This window comes from Cebus imitator, unplaced genomic scaffold (genome assembly GCF_001604975.1).
Source record: "Cebus imitator isolate Cc_AM_T3 unplaced genomic scaffold, Cebus_imitator-1.0 Scaffold72, whole genome shotgun sequence".
NCBI lineage: Eukaryota > Metazoa > Chordata > Mammalia > Primates > Cebidae > Cebus > Cebus imitator.
This window is the reverse complement of record NW_016107387.1, coordinates 2,581,237-2,599,078: the sequence shown is the minus strand read 5'-3', so window position 1 is coordinate 2,599,078 and position 17,842 is coordinate 2,581,237. Positions and strand designations below refer to the sequence as shown.

Sequence of the window (17,842 nt, the reverse complement as noted above, 5' to 3'; positions counted from 1 at the left end):
TTTTTGGAGGTGGAATCTTGCTCTGTCACCCAGGCTGGAGTGCAGTGTCATGATCATGGCTCACTGCAGCCTCAAACTTTTGGGCTCAAGCGATCCTGCCACACCAGTCTCCAGAGTAGCTGGGACTACAAGCATGAACCACCACACCCAGCTAACTTTTAAAAATTCTTTGTAGAACCTAAAGTACCATAAAAAAAAAATTCTTTGTAGAGATGGGGTCTTGCTTTGTTGCCCTGCCTGGGCTGGTTTTGAACTCCTGGCTTCAAGTGATCCTTCTACTTTGGCCTCCCAAAGTGTTGGAATAATAGGCATGAGCCACCAGAATAGGTCTCATTCTTCAATATTTATTTTGATTCGTTTCTTATTTGATTTGAGTACATTTTTGAGTAGTCCTCACACTCTAAGAGATGAAGCATGGTGGAATACATCCTATTTCCTTCTGTATCTTGTGACTCTGTCATTTCACATGTGAGGAAGCAAATGGTTAGGGGTAGAATTTATGAGTCACAGCAATTTCCTCTCAATCCATGCAGATATCACTCTGTTGTTTGTTGTTACAAAGAAGTCATCTGAGGCCTGCCTGCTTTAAAAAAAAATTCTAGATAGCCTAATTTCTTTCTATCTAGGTCCCTATAGAGAACAAACTTAAAATTAATTTCTAAACATTTGTATGCTTATATACTTGCTTTATTTTGTTAATTTATCCCTAAAACATGATGAGGTGTCCTATCTGAAAACCAGAGCTTTTATGATCTTGAAAAAATCTTCTTCTAGTGTGTTTTAAAATAATGTATCTACTCCATTTATCTGTATGTTTTTTTCATTCAGGTTTATTATACTTCCATAAGCTGAGGCTCCACTTTACACATGTTATATACATTACCTTCTTTTTAATCATATTTTTATCTCTTAGTCCTCTTCCTTGGCATTTATCAGTAAGTTGCTCAAGTTCTTCCACCGTATTTAACTTTTGGTATCAATTCAGCACTTCAGTGTTGCTAACACTACTATAAACTGTGCTCTGTCACTCTTAGTTTCCTCTTACTTTATTTCTGTAGCTCTGTCAATGCATCTTTCACCACATATTTTATAAACTTCATGTTTAATTTAATTGAAAGCAAAACAAGGTGATGGTTTTCAAATTGATTTGTTTCCATTATTAAAGCTTTAAAGTATATGTGCTCTTATTTGCCCTCTTGAGTCCTGTTTTCTTCTCTTAAATTTTGGGATATTTTCATAGGTTCTATATTGTTGTTGTTGTTGTTGTTGTTGTTGTTGTTGTTGTAATTGTTTTAAATTTGCTATTTGCTTTTCAATAAAGAAAAGTCCATCTTGGGTTTTGTCCCAAATCAGTGTGGGCGGTGTCTCCATGGGTACCCTCACAGTTTACCTAAATGCTCTTAGATTTGCCCTCTCATTTTATAAGCTGGAGAGCTGGTTGTTCTAAATTGAGCATTAAAAGTCAGGGTACCAGCAGCTGGAGGGCCCTTGGTAATTTTTCAAGATGCTCTACCAGGGGGCAGGTTCTGTTCCTTCTTTTTCCTCCAGCCTGCCATTTTCTTCACCTCAGGACCACAACATAGCTCTGTCCAGCATCCCTCCTAGCACTGCTGCCCAGGGCAAACACTGCAGAGGACCTCTGCTCCTGAGATGCCATGCCTCGGAGCAGCCCGGCACAGCCAGACTTTATGCTTAGCATGAGCGTGCCTGCCCTGCTTGGAACCCTTCTGATGTCCGTTTGTTGAATTGAAGAGGTTTTAAGAATGGGGTGGCTTCTTCCACAGGCCACTGTCACCACTACTCTTGACTCTCCAGATTCGGTGTGTATTAGCATTCTTCTGCCAGATGGTCCTCCGCTCATTTCCTGTGCCACGGGTAGTGTTTTCTTAGGAAGAAGGTTTACAAACTGACCATCATGTTTTTCTCGAATTTAGTCCTATTTATAGTAGACCAAGCAGAATTTAGTCAAACCATTGTGGCTTAGTTGGTTTGTAGCTAGTGCACGACTCTCACTAGTTTTATTCAGTCTTCCTTTGGCCACTTCTACAGATTCATTTTATTGCTGTCCTCACCTCAGCATTGTTTCCATAAACTTAGTTCTAAATTTTGGTGTCCACCACTCTGTCTTTCACAGCGATTGTCACAGGTAGGCCTCTAAACAATTCTAATAAACGGCTTCCCAAACACGTTCTATGACCCTCTGGCCTGGTTTCCCTTCATAGGTTCAACGTCACCTTTCCAAACTCTTTGACAACATGGCCAAGATGCGATTCCAGCTAGATGCCAGTGGGAGACCAACCAAGACAAGCCTTGGCATGTACAGCAGAGAAGAGGAGTATGTGGCTTTCAGCGAGCCCTGTGACTGCAGCGGGCAGGTAACATTATAGTCCTTTCCCCTCCTTGTGCCTTTCTCTCTCAAATGCCTTCATTCAAACCTCATCAGCATCAACTCTAGGAGGGCCTTTCTGGCCTTGGTCCAGAGCTGCTGTCCGTGTCCTCTGACAGCCAGCTTCTTTGACTTGAACCGACGTTGGAGCAGCAGCTGGCGCCCTGCTTTCCTCTTTCAGGGAAGGACACATGTCAACATTCATATCTTTTCCTTAACCAAAGACCTGTGCAGAGGGAAATAAAATGCACATAAACAACTACCCAAGTCAATGAGAAAAGGATGTTAAAATGATTAGCGGCGCCAGGAGACATCAACATGGCAGCCCCTGGGGCACCCTGCAGGAGAATCTGGGACACTGACACCTTCCTGGGGAGAAAAATGTCCTTTTGTGAAACTGGCTGCCTTTCTGAGATGTCCCTTCTCTGCACAAATACGCCTCAGCGTCACTTCTTCCCACAGCCTTCCCCTTGGAGAATGAACTACCACCCTGCTCCAGGAACTGCTTCCTCCAAATCTCCACGTCCAATGCAAGGGACACAAACCATGGGACCATTTTCCCCTTAAGCCTCCTTCCCATTCTTTAGCACCACCACTGAAGTATAGACCTTTCTTTGTTTATCGTCCTAAATGATGCAGCAAAGCATTGCCCCTGGGGATTTTCATCGAGTGCCAAATAACACCTGGAGTAAGGATATTTTACAAGGTTCTACCTTTATCACATGTATCTAAGAATACAATTCTAGTGCCAGAAAATAATCGCTTCTCAGTTATATGAGGGTGGCCCTGGTGTTTCATTCAGAATGTGTTCTTTTGGTAGACCCAGAAAGCGTTTAGTTGGGAAATACAATCCTGGTTTGCACTTCATACTCAGGGTAGACAAAGTCATGACAAGCCGCTGACTTATTTACACCAGCTCAACCCAGATTTCTATTTCCTTGTACAAACTCTGGGTGACAGCCCCCACCCCCCTAACATGATACTCTGTCCTCCATATTCCAAATGCTGTTAATTAAGTCTGAGTCTCACCCATCACCATCCCAATTATGTAAACAGCACATCTCTGTGCACCTTCTGGCAGCCACTTGGGGCTGTGTACCACATCTGGGCTCCACTTCCTTCACTCCCTCAGGCTGAGTGGAAGAAAATGTGTAGTACTAATCAAAACTTCTTAGGCAACTGTCTAACCCCGAGTTGTTCTTTCAGGTGGAAATATGGCTGAACCATGTCCTTGGTCACATGAAGGCCACTGTGAGGCATGAGATGACAGAAGGCATAACTGCCTATGAAGAAAAGCCAAGGGAGCAGTGGCTCTTTGACTACCCAGCTCAGGTATTGTAACCGGATCCCCCCATCCTCCACTGGGCTATTTTCCTCAGCAGCCTCCTCCAGCCTTCAGCAGCTGACGGACGGACATCAGGCTGGCTGCCTGCTTCACAGTAGGGGGGCCTGAATCCCAGACTTCAGTGAGGGGTCAGCAGGTGGGAGCAGGGAGATTGATGACCATGGCCTAAGTCAACCCTGACCTTGGGAAATTAAAGGTGATCTATTTTTGCCCTCATCAGCTACAGAAGGGAGAAAATGTCAACAGTTCAACTCTTCGAGCCAGCCCACTTTCTATGTGCCAAGCCCTGTGCGAGGACAGGACACACCAGCAGGGAACAAGACAATAAAACCTGTCCTGCTGGAGCTCACAGGCTCATGCGGAACTGAACCGCTGTCACGTGACTGGCGTTTTAATAGGGGAGGCTTAGGGCACTCTGGGCGCATATAGCTAGTTAGTAAGGTCGAGGGACACCCCCATGAGCATATGATATGAAAGCTGCAATTTGAAGAAGGAGTTAGCAAGCTAAAAGTGGGAGCAAAGAGCAAGCAAGCAGGAGGAAGAGCCCAGGCTCAGAAGCCAGGCCATGTCTGAGCCAGAGTAAGCAGGGGAAGAGCAAAGGCTACAGGTAGATTCTGGAAGCCAGTTCCTATGGACCATGTGAGAGAGTCTGACTTGCTTCTGAGATACACCTGAATTCCTTATAGGTTTCTCAGGAATGTGATAAGAGAGAAGGCAGAAGTAGCAAGAAATGTTTAAAGTAACTCTGGCTACAGTATACCACTCCTCCTTCCCTCAGTTAATGGTATAGTAGTAGTGTTGCTGTGTTTGGGGGTTGCAGACGTTTGGTAGTAATCAAAACCATTTGGTAGAGTAGATAAGATTGCCCTTGGAAAGTATATAGAATGAGAAGAGAGTGGAGAACAAATTCTTTTTTTTTTTTTTTTTTTTTTGGGACGGAGTTTCGCTCTTGTTACCCAGGCTGGAATGTAGTGGCGCGATCTCGGCTCACCGCAACCTCCGCCTCCTGGGTTCAGGCAATTCTCCTGCCTCAGCCTCCTGAGTAGCTGGGATTACAGGCACGCGCCACCATGCCCAGCTAATTTTTTGTATTTTTAGTAGAGACAGGGTTTCACCATGTTGACCAGGATGGTCTCGATCTGTTGACCTCGTGATCCACCCGCCTCGGCCTCCCAAAGTGCTGGGATTACAGGCTTTCACCGCGCCCAGCGAGAACAAACTCTTGAGCATCATTCAGAGCCTAAGGAGGAGCAAGGAGGAGCCAGTAAAGCAGAATGAGAAATGGTGTTTGGGGGGCAGAAGGAAAACTGGGAAACAGTAATTATGGAACCCAAGAAAGAAACTGTTAGTAGCAAGTTAGAGATCAAAAATGTGAAACACTTCTAAGAGATCAAGCCAAATAAAGAGGATGAAGAAGGTTCATGGATAAGCTTGGCAAGGCCCTATCAGGGGAGTGGTAAGGAAGAGGCTGTATTGCAGGGGCTGAGGAGTGGAAGAGGTAGAAAGTATTCACCGTGAATGTGGATAGTGGGGAGAAACTTGGCTATGAAGAAGAGAGGAGAAAGGAGTCCACACTGCAGAGAAGAAAAGGTATTTATTAACAGTAGGGTTGGTACATATTCTCAAATTATCCCAGTAAGGCTGACAATGAGGAGGAACTTCTTTAACAAAACCTAATGGGACATGCATTCAAAGGGAAAAATGGACAAAGAGGAATGGTGCTGTTTACGACAACAAAGTTCTGTATTCCACAAAGAAAATAATTCCCATCAGGCTTCCTTGCTTACCTGTATCAGAATTTTGAGACAAGAGGATGTGTTGCCTCCCCCTATTGCAATAAATGTCATCTAGAGTGGTGTCTCCCAAACCAAATGATACTACAGAGGAGCAATGGACCTAAATTCTCCATCATGAATAATCAAAGTTATGCATGTTCCACACAAAGTTTCCCAGCAAGCAGAAATACATATTTGAATTGCTTTTTCTATTTATTTATTTTTAATTTCTGAAAATGCAAGTTGTATTAACCACACTGAATTTCAATATCTTTCATCGTGGCATTCAAAAATAGGCATTTTAAGGTTTTAAAATGTCTTTAAAATGTAGTGAAAGTATGGTAGCTAAGCAAATATGTGCCATAGATGATCAGCAGTGGCTCACTAAATTAGATTATCAGACCACAGAGGAGCAGAGCAAAGACTAGGTGTCATTGAGACTCTTGGGCAACATACTGTAGTCCTCCCAAGCTTGGAAAAGTTGCTGCCTCTGGGAGGTAAAGACTGAATCATCCACGTCACAGTTTCTAGAAGCGACTGGCCTTGATCAGTCAATCTTGGGTTATTCTCAACCAAATGATTCATTTTTCAGGAGGAGAAAGTGCTTTTCCCACCTGTGCTATTACGACTTCACACCTCTAAGGCTTTAGAGCATATGGTTCACTTAGTCAATGCTGGTGGAAGAGGGAGGGATGGGGCTCATGTCACCCACGCTGTTACATCCTGGGCCCTCGCTATGTGATGAGTGGGCTGGTTGGAAACAGCCACAGTAACAACAGCTTTACCAGGCAACTCTTGCTGCCACAGGTGGCCCTGACCTGTGCTCAGATCTGGTGGACAACAGAAGTGGGCATGGCATTTGCCAGGCTGGAAGAAGGCTATGAGAATGCCATGAAGGACTATTACAAGAAGCAAGTGGCCCAGCTCAAAACCCTTATCACCATGCTGATTGGCCAGCTCTCCAAGGGAGACCGGCAGAAGATTATGACCATATGCACCATCGATGTGCATGCCCGGGATGTGGTAGCCAAGATGATTTCTCAGAAGGTGGGTCCCAAACGTTCAGAGGTGTCCAGTTTTGTGTACAACTACACTATGAGAATAGCTCACATATGGCCAAAACATGGGGGCCCCAGGGTCTGTACAACACTGGCCGGACAGCTGAGGGAGGATCACAGTGGCTGCTCTTACCTTTTAAAACCTCCAGCAGAACCCTGTAATCAGAGCAGCTTGTGCTTTCTGTGCTGTGGTGGCCACAGCATGCTGCACACTTGTTAGCAGCGGTAAACAGCCAGGACATCAGACCCCTATGTATCCTGTGGCCAAGGAACCACCTGCTTCCTGTGATTCACCCACCTACTCTACTACTCTCTCTTTAGGTAGACAATGCCCAGGCTTTCCTCTGGCTGTCTCAGCTGCGCCATCGTTGGGATGACGAGGTCAAACACTGCTTTGCCAACATCTGTGATGCCCAGTTTTTGTATTCCTATGAGTATCTGGGAAACACACCTCGCCTAGTGATCACACCTTTGACTGACAGGTGAGCACTGGTGTCAATCACTGACAGCCTTACTGCTGTTTGGTTCAGCCCAGCCAGTGGGCATCTAGGGTCAAAGTCCCTGTCACTTGCTATTTGTCCACAGAGCGACAGGGAAAGGACCTGATTCAACACAGCTGGTTTAAAGTGAAACTGAAGGGATGTAGGGCAGAGCCTTTCTTGGAACAAATCCCAGAGCAAATCAATGAGCCATGACTTTTTGAGGAATTACTAAGCGTTCGTACACACCCGAGTTCTAACACCAAACCTAACACATACCAGCTGTTTGATTATGAAAAAAACTGACCTAATTTTTGGTTTCCTCATCTGTGAAATGGAGGTGGTAACTCATACCTTCCATGATTATTGTAAGGATTAAAGACAGTAGTGCTGGGAGGGAAGGGAGGAGGGAGATGAAAAGAGGTAGGTTAACAGATGCAAATATACAATTAGATAAAAGATACAAGTTCTGTCATTCAACAGCAGAATAGCATGACTATAGCGAACAGCAGTGTGTCCTATATTTCTAAGTAGCTAGAAGAGAGGACTTTAGTTATTCCCAATACATAAAAATGATAAATACCCAAGATGATGGATAACTCAAATACCCTGACTTGATCATTACATTCTATGCATGTAATCAAATATTACAAATACCCCTTAAATATGTAAAATATGTATCAAAATGAAATAGGCCATAGAATGTTATACTGCACAAAGATTATAATAACTTTCTAAAACTATTCTCTTGAAAATGTCATGGTGTAATTTAATGAAGAACTCTAAGTAAGTGAATAATGTATTTTGCTTTCCAGGCATATTTATAAAAATAATTATGGTTCATTAAAACAAGCACATAAAAAAGACAGTAATACTCCTAAAGAGGTTAGTATATAAGTGCTCAGTAATCAATGCCTATTATTATTTTCTTGTCAGTCAATCAATCAACTGGCAAATTGATTTAGTACCTCTTACTTTGGGAAAACGAAGAAATAAGCAAAGTAGTTCCAACCAGTAAGGAGCATGCATTTTTTTTTTTTTTTTAGAAAGACATAATTTCCATCACTTATATTCACACATGAATGAATTCACTCCAGTCAACGAACAAGTCACTGGTAATACTAAGATGACTAAAACATTTTCTGCCCTTAAACTCCAATTCTAATGAGGGAAATAAGACATATGTAGATTGAAAATTTAAATAACACCAAGGGGAAAAGTTCAAGGCCATAGTGTAAAATAGGGTACAAGGCCATATGCAACACATTTCCAAGCAGGTGACTCAGCAGAAAGCCCTCAGAGCACAGAGGGCCCCACTCACAGCAGGAGGAAAAGGACTGGAAAGGCTTCAGGGAAGAGATGGTATTTGATCTGAACCTTGAAGAATGTACTGGATTCCAGGAGGATTTCAATAGGTGATGAGATTACTTTCAGAGCGTCCATGAAATTGTATAGAAACCTGTTCACAAGTCACTTTTCCTATTAAGAGTGATACACAACATTCATTAATTGTTAAAATGCTATGCATACCCAAAAACTAAAAAGCTACTGATAAACATTGCTGGAAAATAGCATATTGTGGGCAAAGTCAGAGACACGGGAAAACTCAAGATTATGTTCCTGGAAGACAGAGTTTAGAATTTGGGGGAGATAGCCATAAAGGAATCAGAATATAGAGTGCGAAGAATATATTGTTTACCCAGTAAGTAGTGTTACACTATTGAAAATTTTTATCAGAGTGTGAAATCTGTACTTTATGAAGATTCATCTGACAGCAGAGCACAGGTAAAGGAGAGAGACGGCAGAGCAATAAGTCATGGCGTGTGCGAGAAATGATATTTTAATTCCGCTGAGATTTCTGTAAATTCTGGGAGTTCATAAGCTTTGCTTATAATTCCATTGAACATTAAATCTCCTCTTCTCCAAAAGGAGTTGTATATCTGAATAACTGGTTCACTGAAATAAATGTCTTGTAGGTAATGAAGAGATTGTCATAAATTATGAGTTAAAGTTAAAATGGCCAGATAGAATCCGTGCCATTTTTTAACTTTTCTCTCTTCCTGTTCTCAGTGATATCACTTGTATTTTAGTCAGATCCTCAGATATATTTCCAAGGATTTCATAAGTATTTCCAGTTCAGTTCAACTGCAGTCACTGTGCTCATGGAATGAATAGGTCATGGGAAATCCAAAGTACTTGAAAATCCCAACGTGATTCATAGATCAACACCTCATAGCTGAAGCATCATGGCCAAAGTGGTTCCTCTCTCCTATGTTTTTCATGTCTTTAATTCCTTTTCCTCCCCAGTCTGGAAAGGGAGACGAGAGTCCCACTCAAAGTGCTTCCCTCTTACTTTGTGTCTCTCTGTTTTGTGGTAGCCCGTAGAGGGCACATCACTGTCTCCAGCAGCTCCCCTCTGTGCATGGACTAAAACGTGAACTCTGCATGGGACTGGGTAGTTCCCCTCAGCCACCCTGATGCCTCACTCCCAACACTCCAACCACATGGCCTCCTTTCTGTTCCTTGATCACCTGGAGTTCATTCCACCTGAAAGCCTGCACACATGGGCTTCCCTCTGCCTGGGAATGCCCTTCTCAAGGCCGTCTGTTCCACTGGCACCTTCTCATGCTTTTGTTCTACTCTCAGTTCTCAGAGGCCTTCCCTGACCACTCTTTCTAAAAGTCAGCCTTTCCTACCACACACACACACACACACACACACACACACACACAGACAGAGAGAGAGAGAGAGAGAGAGAGAGAGCACGCAAATAACCCTGACAAGAGCCCCTGTTGGTCTTCCCAATGTTTCCCTCATTCTGAAATCACCCGGCTTGCTTCCTTGTTGTTGGCATTCCCCTTTGGAATGTAAACCTCCAGCAATCAAGAACCTTTGTCTATCACATTTGCTGTTATGTCCCCAGCCCCTAGTAGGTGTTAAATTAATATTCGTGAAAGGAATGAATGATGTTTAAATATTGAGCTCCCAGATCATAAGAATAGACTTATGATTAGAAGATTGTCCAAGGCTCTGTGTCTTGGCTCCCAATGAAGAAGCAGCAGCTACTCTGTGTTTTGCTCTCAGCTGGGAATCCATCTTCCTACCTACCTCAGTTTAAGACAAATGCAAATAGCACCTCACCAGAGGGAGATGTCGATCTCTCTGTAGCTAGATGGTAAAGGAAGCAGCAACTGGGGTTGGGGGGTGGGATAGGGTGGAGTCTTATGGGTCTTACTTGGGCTTTACTTGGTCTGATTAGTTGGAGGAGCTCATCCTGTGTGAGTTAAAAGAAAAATGGTTCCCACCTTTTCATTCAGACTGGACCCCCTCTAGTATCTGTCTTTAGGGCCATTCTCAGTCATTTGCAGGAAGGAGCTCCCATGCAATCTTCCCTACTGCAAGGACTTTTTCTGCCTGTCTTGGAATATGAGCTAATAGTTTGGGAGTTTATATCACTTGGGACAGAATAATGAAGCCATTATGTATATGAGCAATTTGGTAAATCTATCCCCCACTCTAGACTTACATGTTCCAACATAACATTGACCTTCATTTGTTCTCTACTCCCAGGACCTAGCACTGTGTCTAGCACATGTTGGGCATTCAAGAAATACTCCTTGTGTGAATGCGATGAAATGATTCCTGAGCCTCTAGATATGTGCCAGGCTTCAGCTTCAAAATATTTCCATTCAGAATATTTCCATCCTCTCCACTGACATACCAGACATTATCATTTCAAGTGATAAAAAATACAAGAGTTTTCTTTTCCCTGGGCCTTTGCACTTGCCCAGCAATTGAAATAATTACCTCTTTTGGATTTAGAAGTCTCTAGTACACTAGTTTTTCAATACCTTATAGAAGGAAAGGGTAAAGCTTTGACAATGCATTGTTTCTAAAATAGAGATTTATTGCCTGTTCTGTGAAATGATGCAAATAAGAACTTGAAAGGAAGGTTAGCCAAAATAGTGGTGAATACTATATAGACCTTCACCTCATTTGTGCATTATTTACTATTCTGGCAAAGTAGTATGTAGTTGAATATTTATATGGCAAATTCCACTTTCTCATTGACTTCCATTATTATCTCAAGAAATGTTTTACACAGAAAAAAATTGGCCTCCACACAGAAAATCACATTTTAAAAGGCATTCAGCTTTTACTGGTGTGTAGCCTAAGTACATTTAATTCTGTCCTGCCAGAAGAATTAATCAAATGGACAATTGATCCATACAACCTTTGCACATTCATTAAAAGCACACCCGTTTTACAGTACATCCAAATGATTATGCCTGTTTCTTTGGAATTTCCCACTGCCTGGATGGGAGTTGAATATGTAAATAGGTGCAGTGGTTCAGCCCTTGTTGCAGGGCTTCGGCACCACACTAAGTTGAAGAACTAAATGGAAATGCTTTTTCAGGCTGAACAAAGCAATTCCCATAAGTCATTTCTCGACCTTTGGATGATCTCCTCCTGCTCTGCTCCCCTTCCTTCACCTTCACACACAAATGCCCTTTTCTGCCCTGTGCAGTGTTAAGTACTGTTTTAATCAACTGCTTATCAATGTTGAGTACCCCTTAATTTTTCAGTAACTCCTGCAAGTAGGTGAGATATAATTGATGCAAGAGTCTTTCAAGGTGATTTTCTGGGCAAGGACACAGCTAGCAAAAGTCATACGCTTTCTCTTTAAGTTTTTCTTTGATTTTTTTTCAGAGAAAATGTGGAAAGCGTAGTATTCTGTGCCAAAGAAAATAAGAGTCACCCAGAAATAGCCACTGTTAATGTGTAGTTTGTTTCATTCTACATGTAGGATATTGAAAAATGAAACTGAGATCATATGCGATATATATAAAACATCATAGATTGCTTGTTTTATTTAACATTATACTATGCATGTTCTCTAAATATTTTTCCAAAACACCTTAGTGGCTGAATTACAGTCTATTTATAAGTATTCCATAATTTATGTAACATAACCATATTATGGATTATTTAAGTTACATCTAAGCTTTCACTAGTAAAAATAAAGCTGTATGAACTCACTTGTATGTAAATTTTTAAACAGAAATTTCGTATTATCTCCTTAGGATAGATTCCAAGAAGCAGATTAATTAGATGATACATACTTTCAAATCGTTCTTGAAAAAAACGTTACTCCTACTCTCACTAGTAGTTTATTAAAGTGTAATTGCACAACACCCTGACCGGCATTAAGTATTGCTGTTACATTTTTTATTACTCTTATTATTCAAAATTGTATCAAATTTGGATTTGGTTGTCATTAATTACTCATAGGTTGAACATTTTTATATGTTTATTAGCTATTAGATTTTCTTCTCCTGTTAATTATTTATTACTGTCATGGCGCATTTTTCTCTAGGGTGTTCTTTTATTACTTTTATGGTTAAAAAATCCCTGTTCATTTGAAGATCAATTTAATATTCCTCTATATTTCATTCTAGTCTAGTTTATTTTAATTTTTCCTTTAACCTTTTAAAATTATTTAGGAAATCTTTTGATTACTGAGTAAAGTCAGTCAAAACATTTTTGTGAAACCATTTTCAGTTACCAGTGATAAATGTGACCCAAAAAAAGACTTATCTCACACATCTGGAAAGTGAGTCCAGCTTGCTGCGGTATAACCAGCTCTGGGACCTAAACTAGGAGATATCGGGGTTTGAACACTCTCATATACCATGACTTTATTTCTTATGAATGTTGACTTCTTTCTTGCACAGGCTGGAAAGATGGTCTCTATACCTATGCCTTTATAACTCCTGACTCAGGAGGAAGAGAGACCCTCTCTTACCCAGAGATCTTGCATGTATAACAAATTCCTTGAGGGTGGTCTCTGATTGGTCCTATTCGGATCATATGCCCATCTCTGAGCCAGTCACTGCAGCCAATGAGATTGAGTACTTTGCCCATCCTGAGCCTTGTCCTCCATCCCCAAGGATAGGAAAAATACGATTGATAGCCCATCAGAATACAAGCTGTGGAGGAGAAATGACTCCAAAGTGTGAAATTCTGGGCAAAAAAAATCCCACAGGAATGACAGTGGGGAGCATATAATGTTATTTCTTTTGTTTTCACAGTGACTAGTGGGCTTAATGTTTTTTGGTGAGTAATCCATTCTTCTTAATGATTTATGATGTTTGCTCTACCATATTTGAAGTTCTAAGTTCATCAATCTACCTTAAAACTACAGATTCTGTGCCATCAGTCTGTCAGTTCCTCTCTGTGCCACAGTATTTAAAGATGTTTGCTTTATCCTGAGTTGTAATATTTGTAGGGTAAGGCTCTGCATCATCTACCTTCATTTCCACTTTTCTTTTTAGCACTTCTGTTTCTTCTTTCAAATGACAAATTCCAAAATATAAATCACTGGGGTTTTTGATTGGTGTACCTTAATACTTTTAACTTCATTTGGTAGAAACAGCCATCTTTATAATATGTGGTATATTTCTGTTTATTTATGTGTAATCATGTTTCTTGAAAAAGTTTATATTTTGGTTATTTCTTAATGTTATCTTTGGGTCTTTTTAAAGTTGTTGCTATTGAAGATTTTTATCTCATATATATACATATATATATTTAAAACAACAGGGAAATAAAGTTGTTTTAAATATATATATAATAAAAACAAAATATTTTATCTACAATGAGATACTACCTTACTCCTGCAAGAATGGCCATAATGAAAAAAATTTAAAAACAGTAGATGTTGGCATGAATGTGGTGACCAGGGAACACTTCTGCACTGCTGGTGGGAATGTAAACTAGCATAGCCGCTATGGAAAACAGTGTGGGAATTCTTTAAAGATCTTAAAGTAGACTACCATTTGATACAGTAATCTTCTGGTTATCTACCCAGAAGAAAAGAAACCATTATTCAAAAGAGATACTTGCACATGCATGTTTATAGCAGCACAATTCACAACTGCAAAATTGTGGAACCAACCCAAATATGCCCATCAATCAATGGGTGGATAAAGAAACTGTGGTATATACATATGATAGAATACTACTCAGCTGAAAAAAGGAATGAATTAACAATACTTTCAATGACCTGGATGAGACTGGAGACTATTATTCTAAATGAAGTAACTCAGGAGTGTAAAACCAAACAGTGCATGTTCTCACTGATATGTGGGAGCTAAGCTATGAGGACGCAAAGGCATAAGAATAATACAGTGGACTTCAGGGACTTGAGGGGAAAAAGTGGGAGGGGATGAGGGATAGAACACAACATATATGGTGCAGTGTATACTGCTCAGGTGATGGGTGCACCAGGATCTCACAAATAACCACAAAAGAACTTACCCATGTAACCAAATACCCCGTGTACTCCAATAACTTATGAAAAAATTTAAAATAAAAACAACTTTATAGAGGTATATTTCACATATCAAAAAATTATTCATATTAAGTGTATGTACAATTCAATGATTTCTAGTGACTTTACTCAGTGCGACCATTACCATAAATCAGCTTTAGAATGTTTCAGTCCCCCCACAATAAAATCCCTTTTGATCTATTACAGTTAGTTCTCATCCACCAGGAAACCACCTCTAGCCCCAGAAGCCACTAGCCTACTTTATGTCTCTTTAACATTGCTTATTCTGGGTATTTCATATAAATGGAATCTTAACAATAGATAGTTGCTTATGTGAAGTTTTTTTCACTTCACACAGTATTTTTGAGGTTCACTCATGGCAGACCATATGTCTGTAGTTGGTTATTTTTAAATTTCTGAATAATATTCCATTTTATGGGTGTACCACATGCTGTCTATCCATTTAACTGATGGACATTTATTTTCAGTTGAGGCTGTTATAAAAAATACCACTGTGAACATTTGTGTAGAAATCTTTGTGTGGACATGTTTTTACTGCTCTTAGGTGAATACTAGGAGGAAAATTATTAGGTATTATGGTACTTTATGTTTAACTTTTTGAGAAACTGATAAGCTGTTGTCTAAAGTAGCTGCACCATTTTACATTTACTCCGACAGCATGTGAGAGTTCCCATTTCTCTACATCCTTGACAATATTTACTGTTGCTCATTTTATTTCTTTATAGTCATTCTGTTGGCTGTTAAGTAATATGCTATTTGGATTTTAATTTGCATTTTTCTAATGATTAATGATGTTGAGCAACTTTTCACCTGCTTATTAGTCATTCATGCATCTTCTTTGGTGTAATATCTGCCCATATTTTTTGCCTGTTGTTTGGTCTGTCTGTCTTCTTCTTATTGAGTTTAAGAATTCTTTGTGTGTTGTGGATATGTTTCATATGTGTTTGCAGATATTTTATACCAGTCTGTTGCTCATCCTTTTTTTCTTAAAAAGCTTTAAGAAAAAAATGTTTTTAAAAAAACTTATATTTTAGGTTTTGGGGTACATGTGAAGGTTTGTTACATAGGTAAACTCATGTCACAAGGGTTTGTGGCAAAGATTATTTCAACACCCAGGTGTTAAGCCCAGTACCCAATAGTTATCTTTTCTGCTCCTTTCCCTTCCCCACCCTCTACCCTCAAGTAGACCCTAGTATCTATTGCCTCCTTTGTACTCATAAGTTCTTATCATTTAGCCCCCACTTTTAAGTGCAAACATGTGGTATTTGGTTTTCTGTTCCTGCATTAGTTTGCTAAGGATAATTAACCTCCAGCTTCATCCATGTTCCTGCAAAAGACATGATCTCATTCTTTTTTATGGCCATGTAGTATTCTATGGTATATATGTATCACATTGTCTTTATCAAATCTGTCATGAATGGGCATTTAGGTTGATTTCATGTCTTTGCTATTGTGAATAGTGCTGCAGTGAACATATGCATGCATGTGTCTCTATGGTAGAATGATTTATGTTCCTCTGGGTATACACCCAGCAATCCCATTGGTAGTCTTGCTTTTAGCTCTTTGGGGAATCACTATACTGTTTTCCACAATGGTTGAACTAATTTACCCTCCCACCAACAGTGCATAAGTGTTCCGTTTTCTCCTCAACCTCACCAGCTTAATGGTGCCTTTTGAAGTGCAAACATTTTGAATTTTGATGAGGTTCAGTTTATTAATTTTTATTTTATGGATCATGCTTTTGGTGCTTTATTTAAGAAATTTTGGGCTACCTTCATTTTGTCTTTAACTTCCTTTTCACTTGTGTACAGGAAAAAAATGGTTTTTGTATATTTATCTTCCATTCTACTCATTTACTACCCTGTCTTACAAATTCTGAAAGTTTTACTCTAGATTTTCTTGGGTTTTCTAAATCACTCCTAGAATTTCTAATCATATGTGAGACAGACAAATAATGAGAAGCATAATTATAACTACTCAAGTTTAGTTACTAGGCATGCTGTAATTTTTGCTAGAAAGTTGATATGTCTAGCATTGCTCTCAGTTCTTTTTGTCACATTTTAAGAAAGACATTTACCAATTAGCATAGACAAAGAAAAAGATGAGCACTGGATGACGAAAAATCTCATAAACAGCTGGGATAAGGAGTAGAACCTAGAATTAAGGGCATTTATGTTAAGAACAAAAAATTTTCAAAGTTTAAATATTAAAGTTATAAAAGGAACAGATTTTTTTTTAGGTTAATGCAAAGGAAATTTCTATTAATATGATTTCTCATGTTAAACTTGAAACCTATTGAAAGCTCTGGGTCTTTTTCATGTGAATTTTCATCTATCTCATGCCCTCAACTGCATGTATGAAAGTGTGCAAGTGGTTGGAAGATTGCTTTGCATTTATCTCTCTTTAATTTGATTTTGTTGAGTCTGTCCCATCATTTTTGGTTTGTTGGTTTTTTGTTTTTGTTTGTTTCATTTGTGTTGTGTTTTGTTTTGTTTTGGGACAGAGTCTTGATCTTTGGGTAGGCTGGAGTGCAGTGGCATGATCTCGGCTCACCACAACTTCCAACTCCTGGGTTCAAGTGATTCTCCTGCCTCAGCCTCTTGAGTAGCTGGGACTACAGGTGCATGCCACCACACCTGGCTAATTCTCGTATTTTTAGTAGAGACAGGGTTTCACCATGTTGGCCAGGCTGGTTTCAACCTCCTGACTTTGTGATCCACCCACCTCGGCCTCCCAAAGTGCTAGGATTACATGCATGAGCCACCGTGCCCACCCCCATCATTTTTAAGGTTTAACATTCTTTAGAAATTTGTTCTATCTTCTATCTAGTAATTATATCTTAATTCAAGTTATGAGTAAAGACATTCAATATCAGTGAGCTGAGTATGCTTCAAGGCCTCCCTGAAGGTAGATATTGTTGCATTCATGGTCACTTCTCAGTTCTGGTTATTGAACCATGTGGTAGGCAGAATTCTACAAATGATCTCTGATGACCCTCACCCTTGTATAACCCCTGCCATTTTGAATGTGAGTAATGACTGTGACTGTGATGACATTATTCCCATGGTTGTGTTTTGTTATATGGCAAAAGGGAAATTATTTAGGTAGACCTAATATAATCATATGAGCCCTTAAAAGCTGAGCTGTTTCCTGGCTCCTCAGCCAGCAGAAAGGGGAAGTCAGATTTGAGGCATGAAAAGAATTTGACATGCCATAGCTGTTTTTTAAGGTGGTAGGGGCCATATGCAATGTGGTAGAATGGCCTCTAGGAACTAAGAGATCCCCTGGCCAACGGGTACCTCAGAAGTGAATTCTGCCAGGAACCTGAATGAGCTTGGAAGCTGAATCTTCCCCAAAGTCTCCAGATAAGAATCCAGCCCAGCCAACACCTTGACTTTGGCCTTGTGAGACCCTCAGCAGAGAATCCACATGGACTTCTGGTCCA

At 40.2% G+C, this 17,842-nt stretch overlaps 1 protein-coding gene across 6 annotated transcripts in view; it reads left to right on the top strand.

Moving 5' to 3' along the window:
* Positions 1-17,842, top strand: part of DNAH9 (dynein axonemal heavy chain 9) — a 367,598-nt gene that overhangs the window by 90,686 nt on the left and 259,070 nt on the right. For all 6 annotated transcript variants that reach the window (XM_017531396.2, XM_017531398.2, XM_037739576.1 and 3 more), the window contains 4 exons: positions 2,223-2,375; positions 3,593-3,718; positions 6,314-6,553; positions 6,886-7,046. In XM_017531396.2, the coding sequence (XP_017386885.1) occupies positions 2,223-2,375; positions 3,593-3,718; positions 6,314-6,553; positions 6,886-7,046 (680 nt within the window). The remainder of the gene's footprint in view (positions 1-2,222; positions 2,376-3,592; positions 3,719-6,313; positions 6,554-6,885; positions 7,047-17,842) is intronic.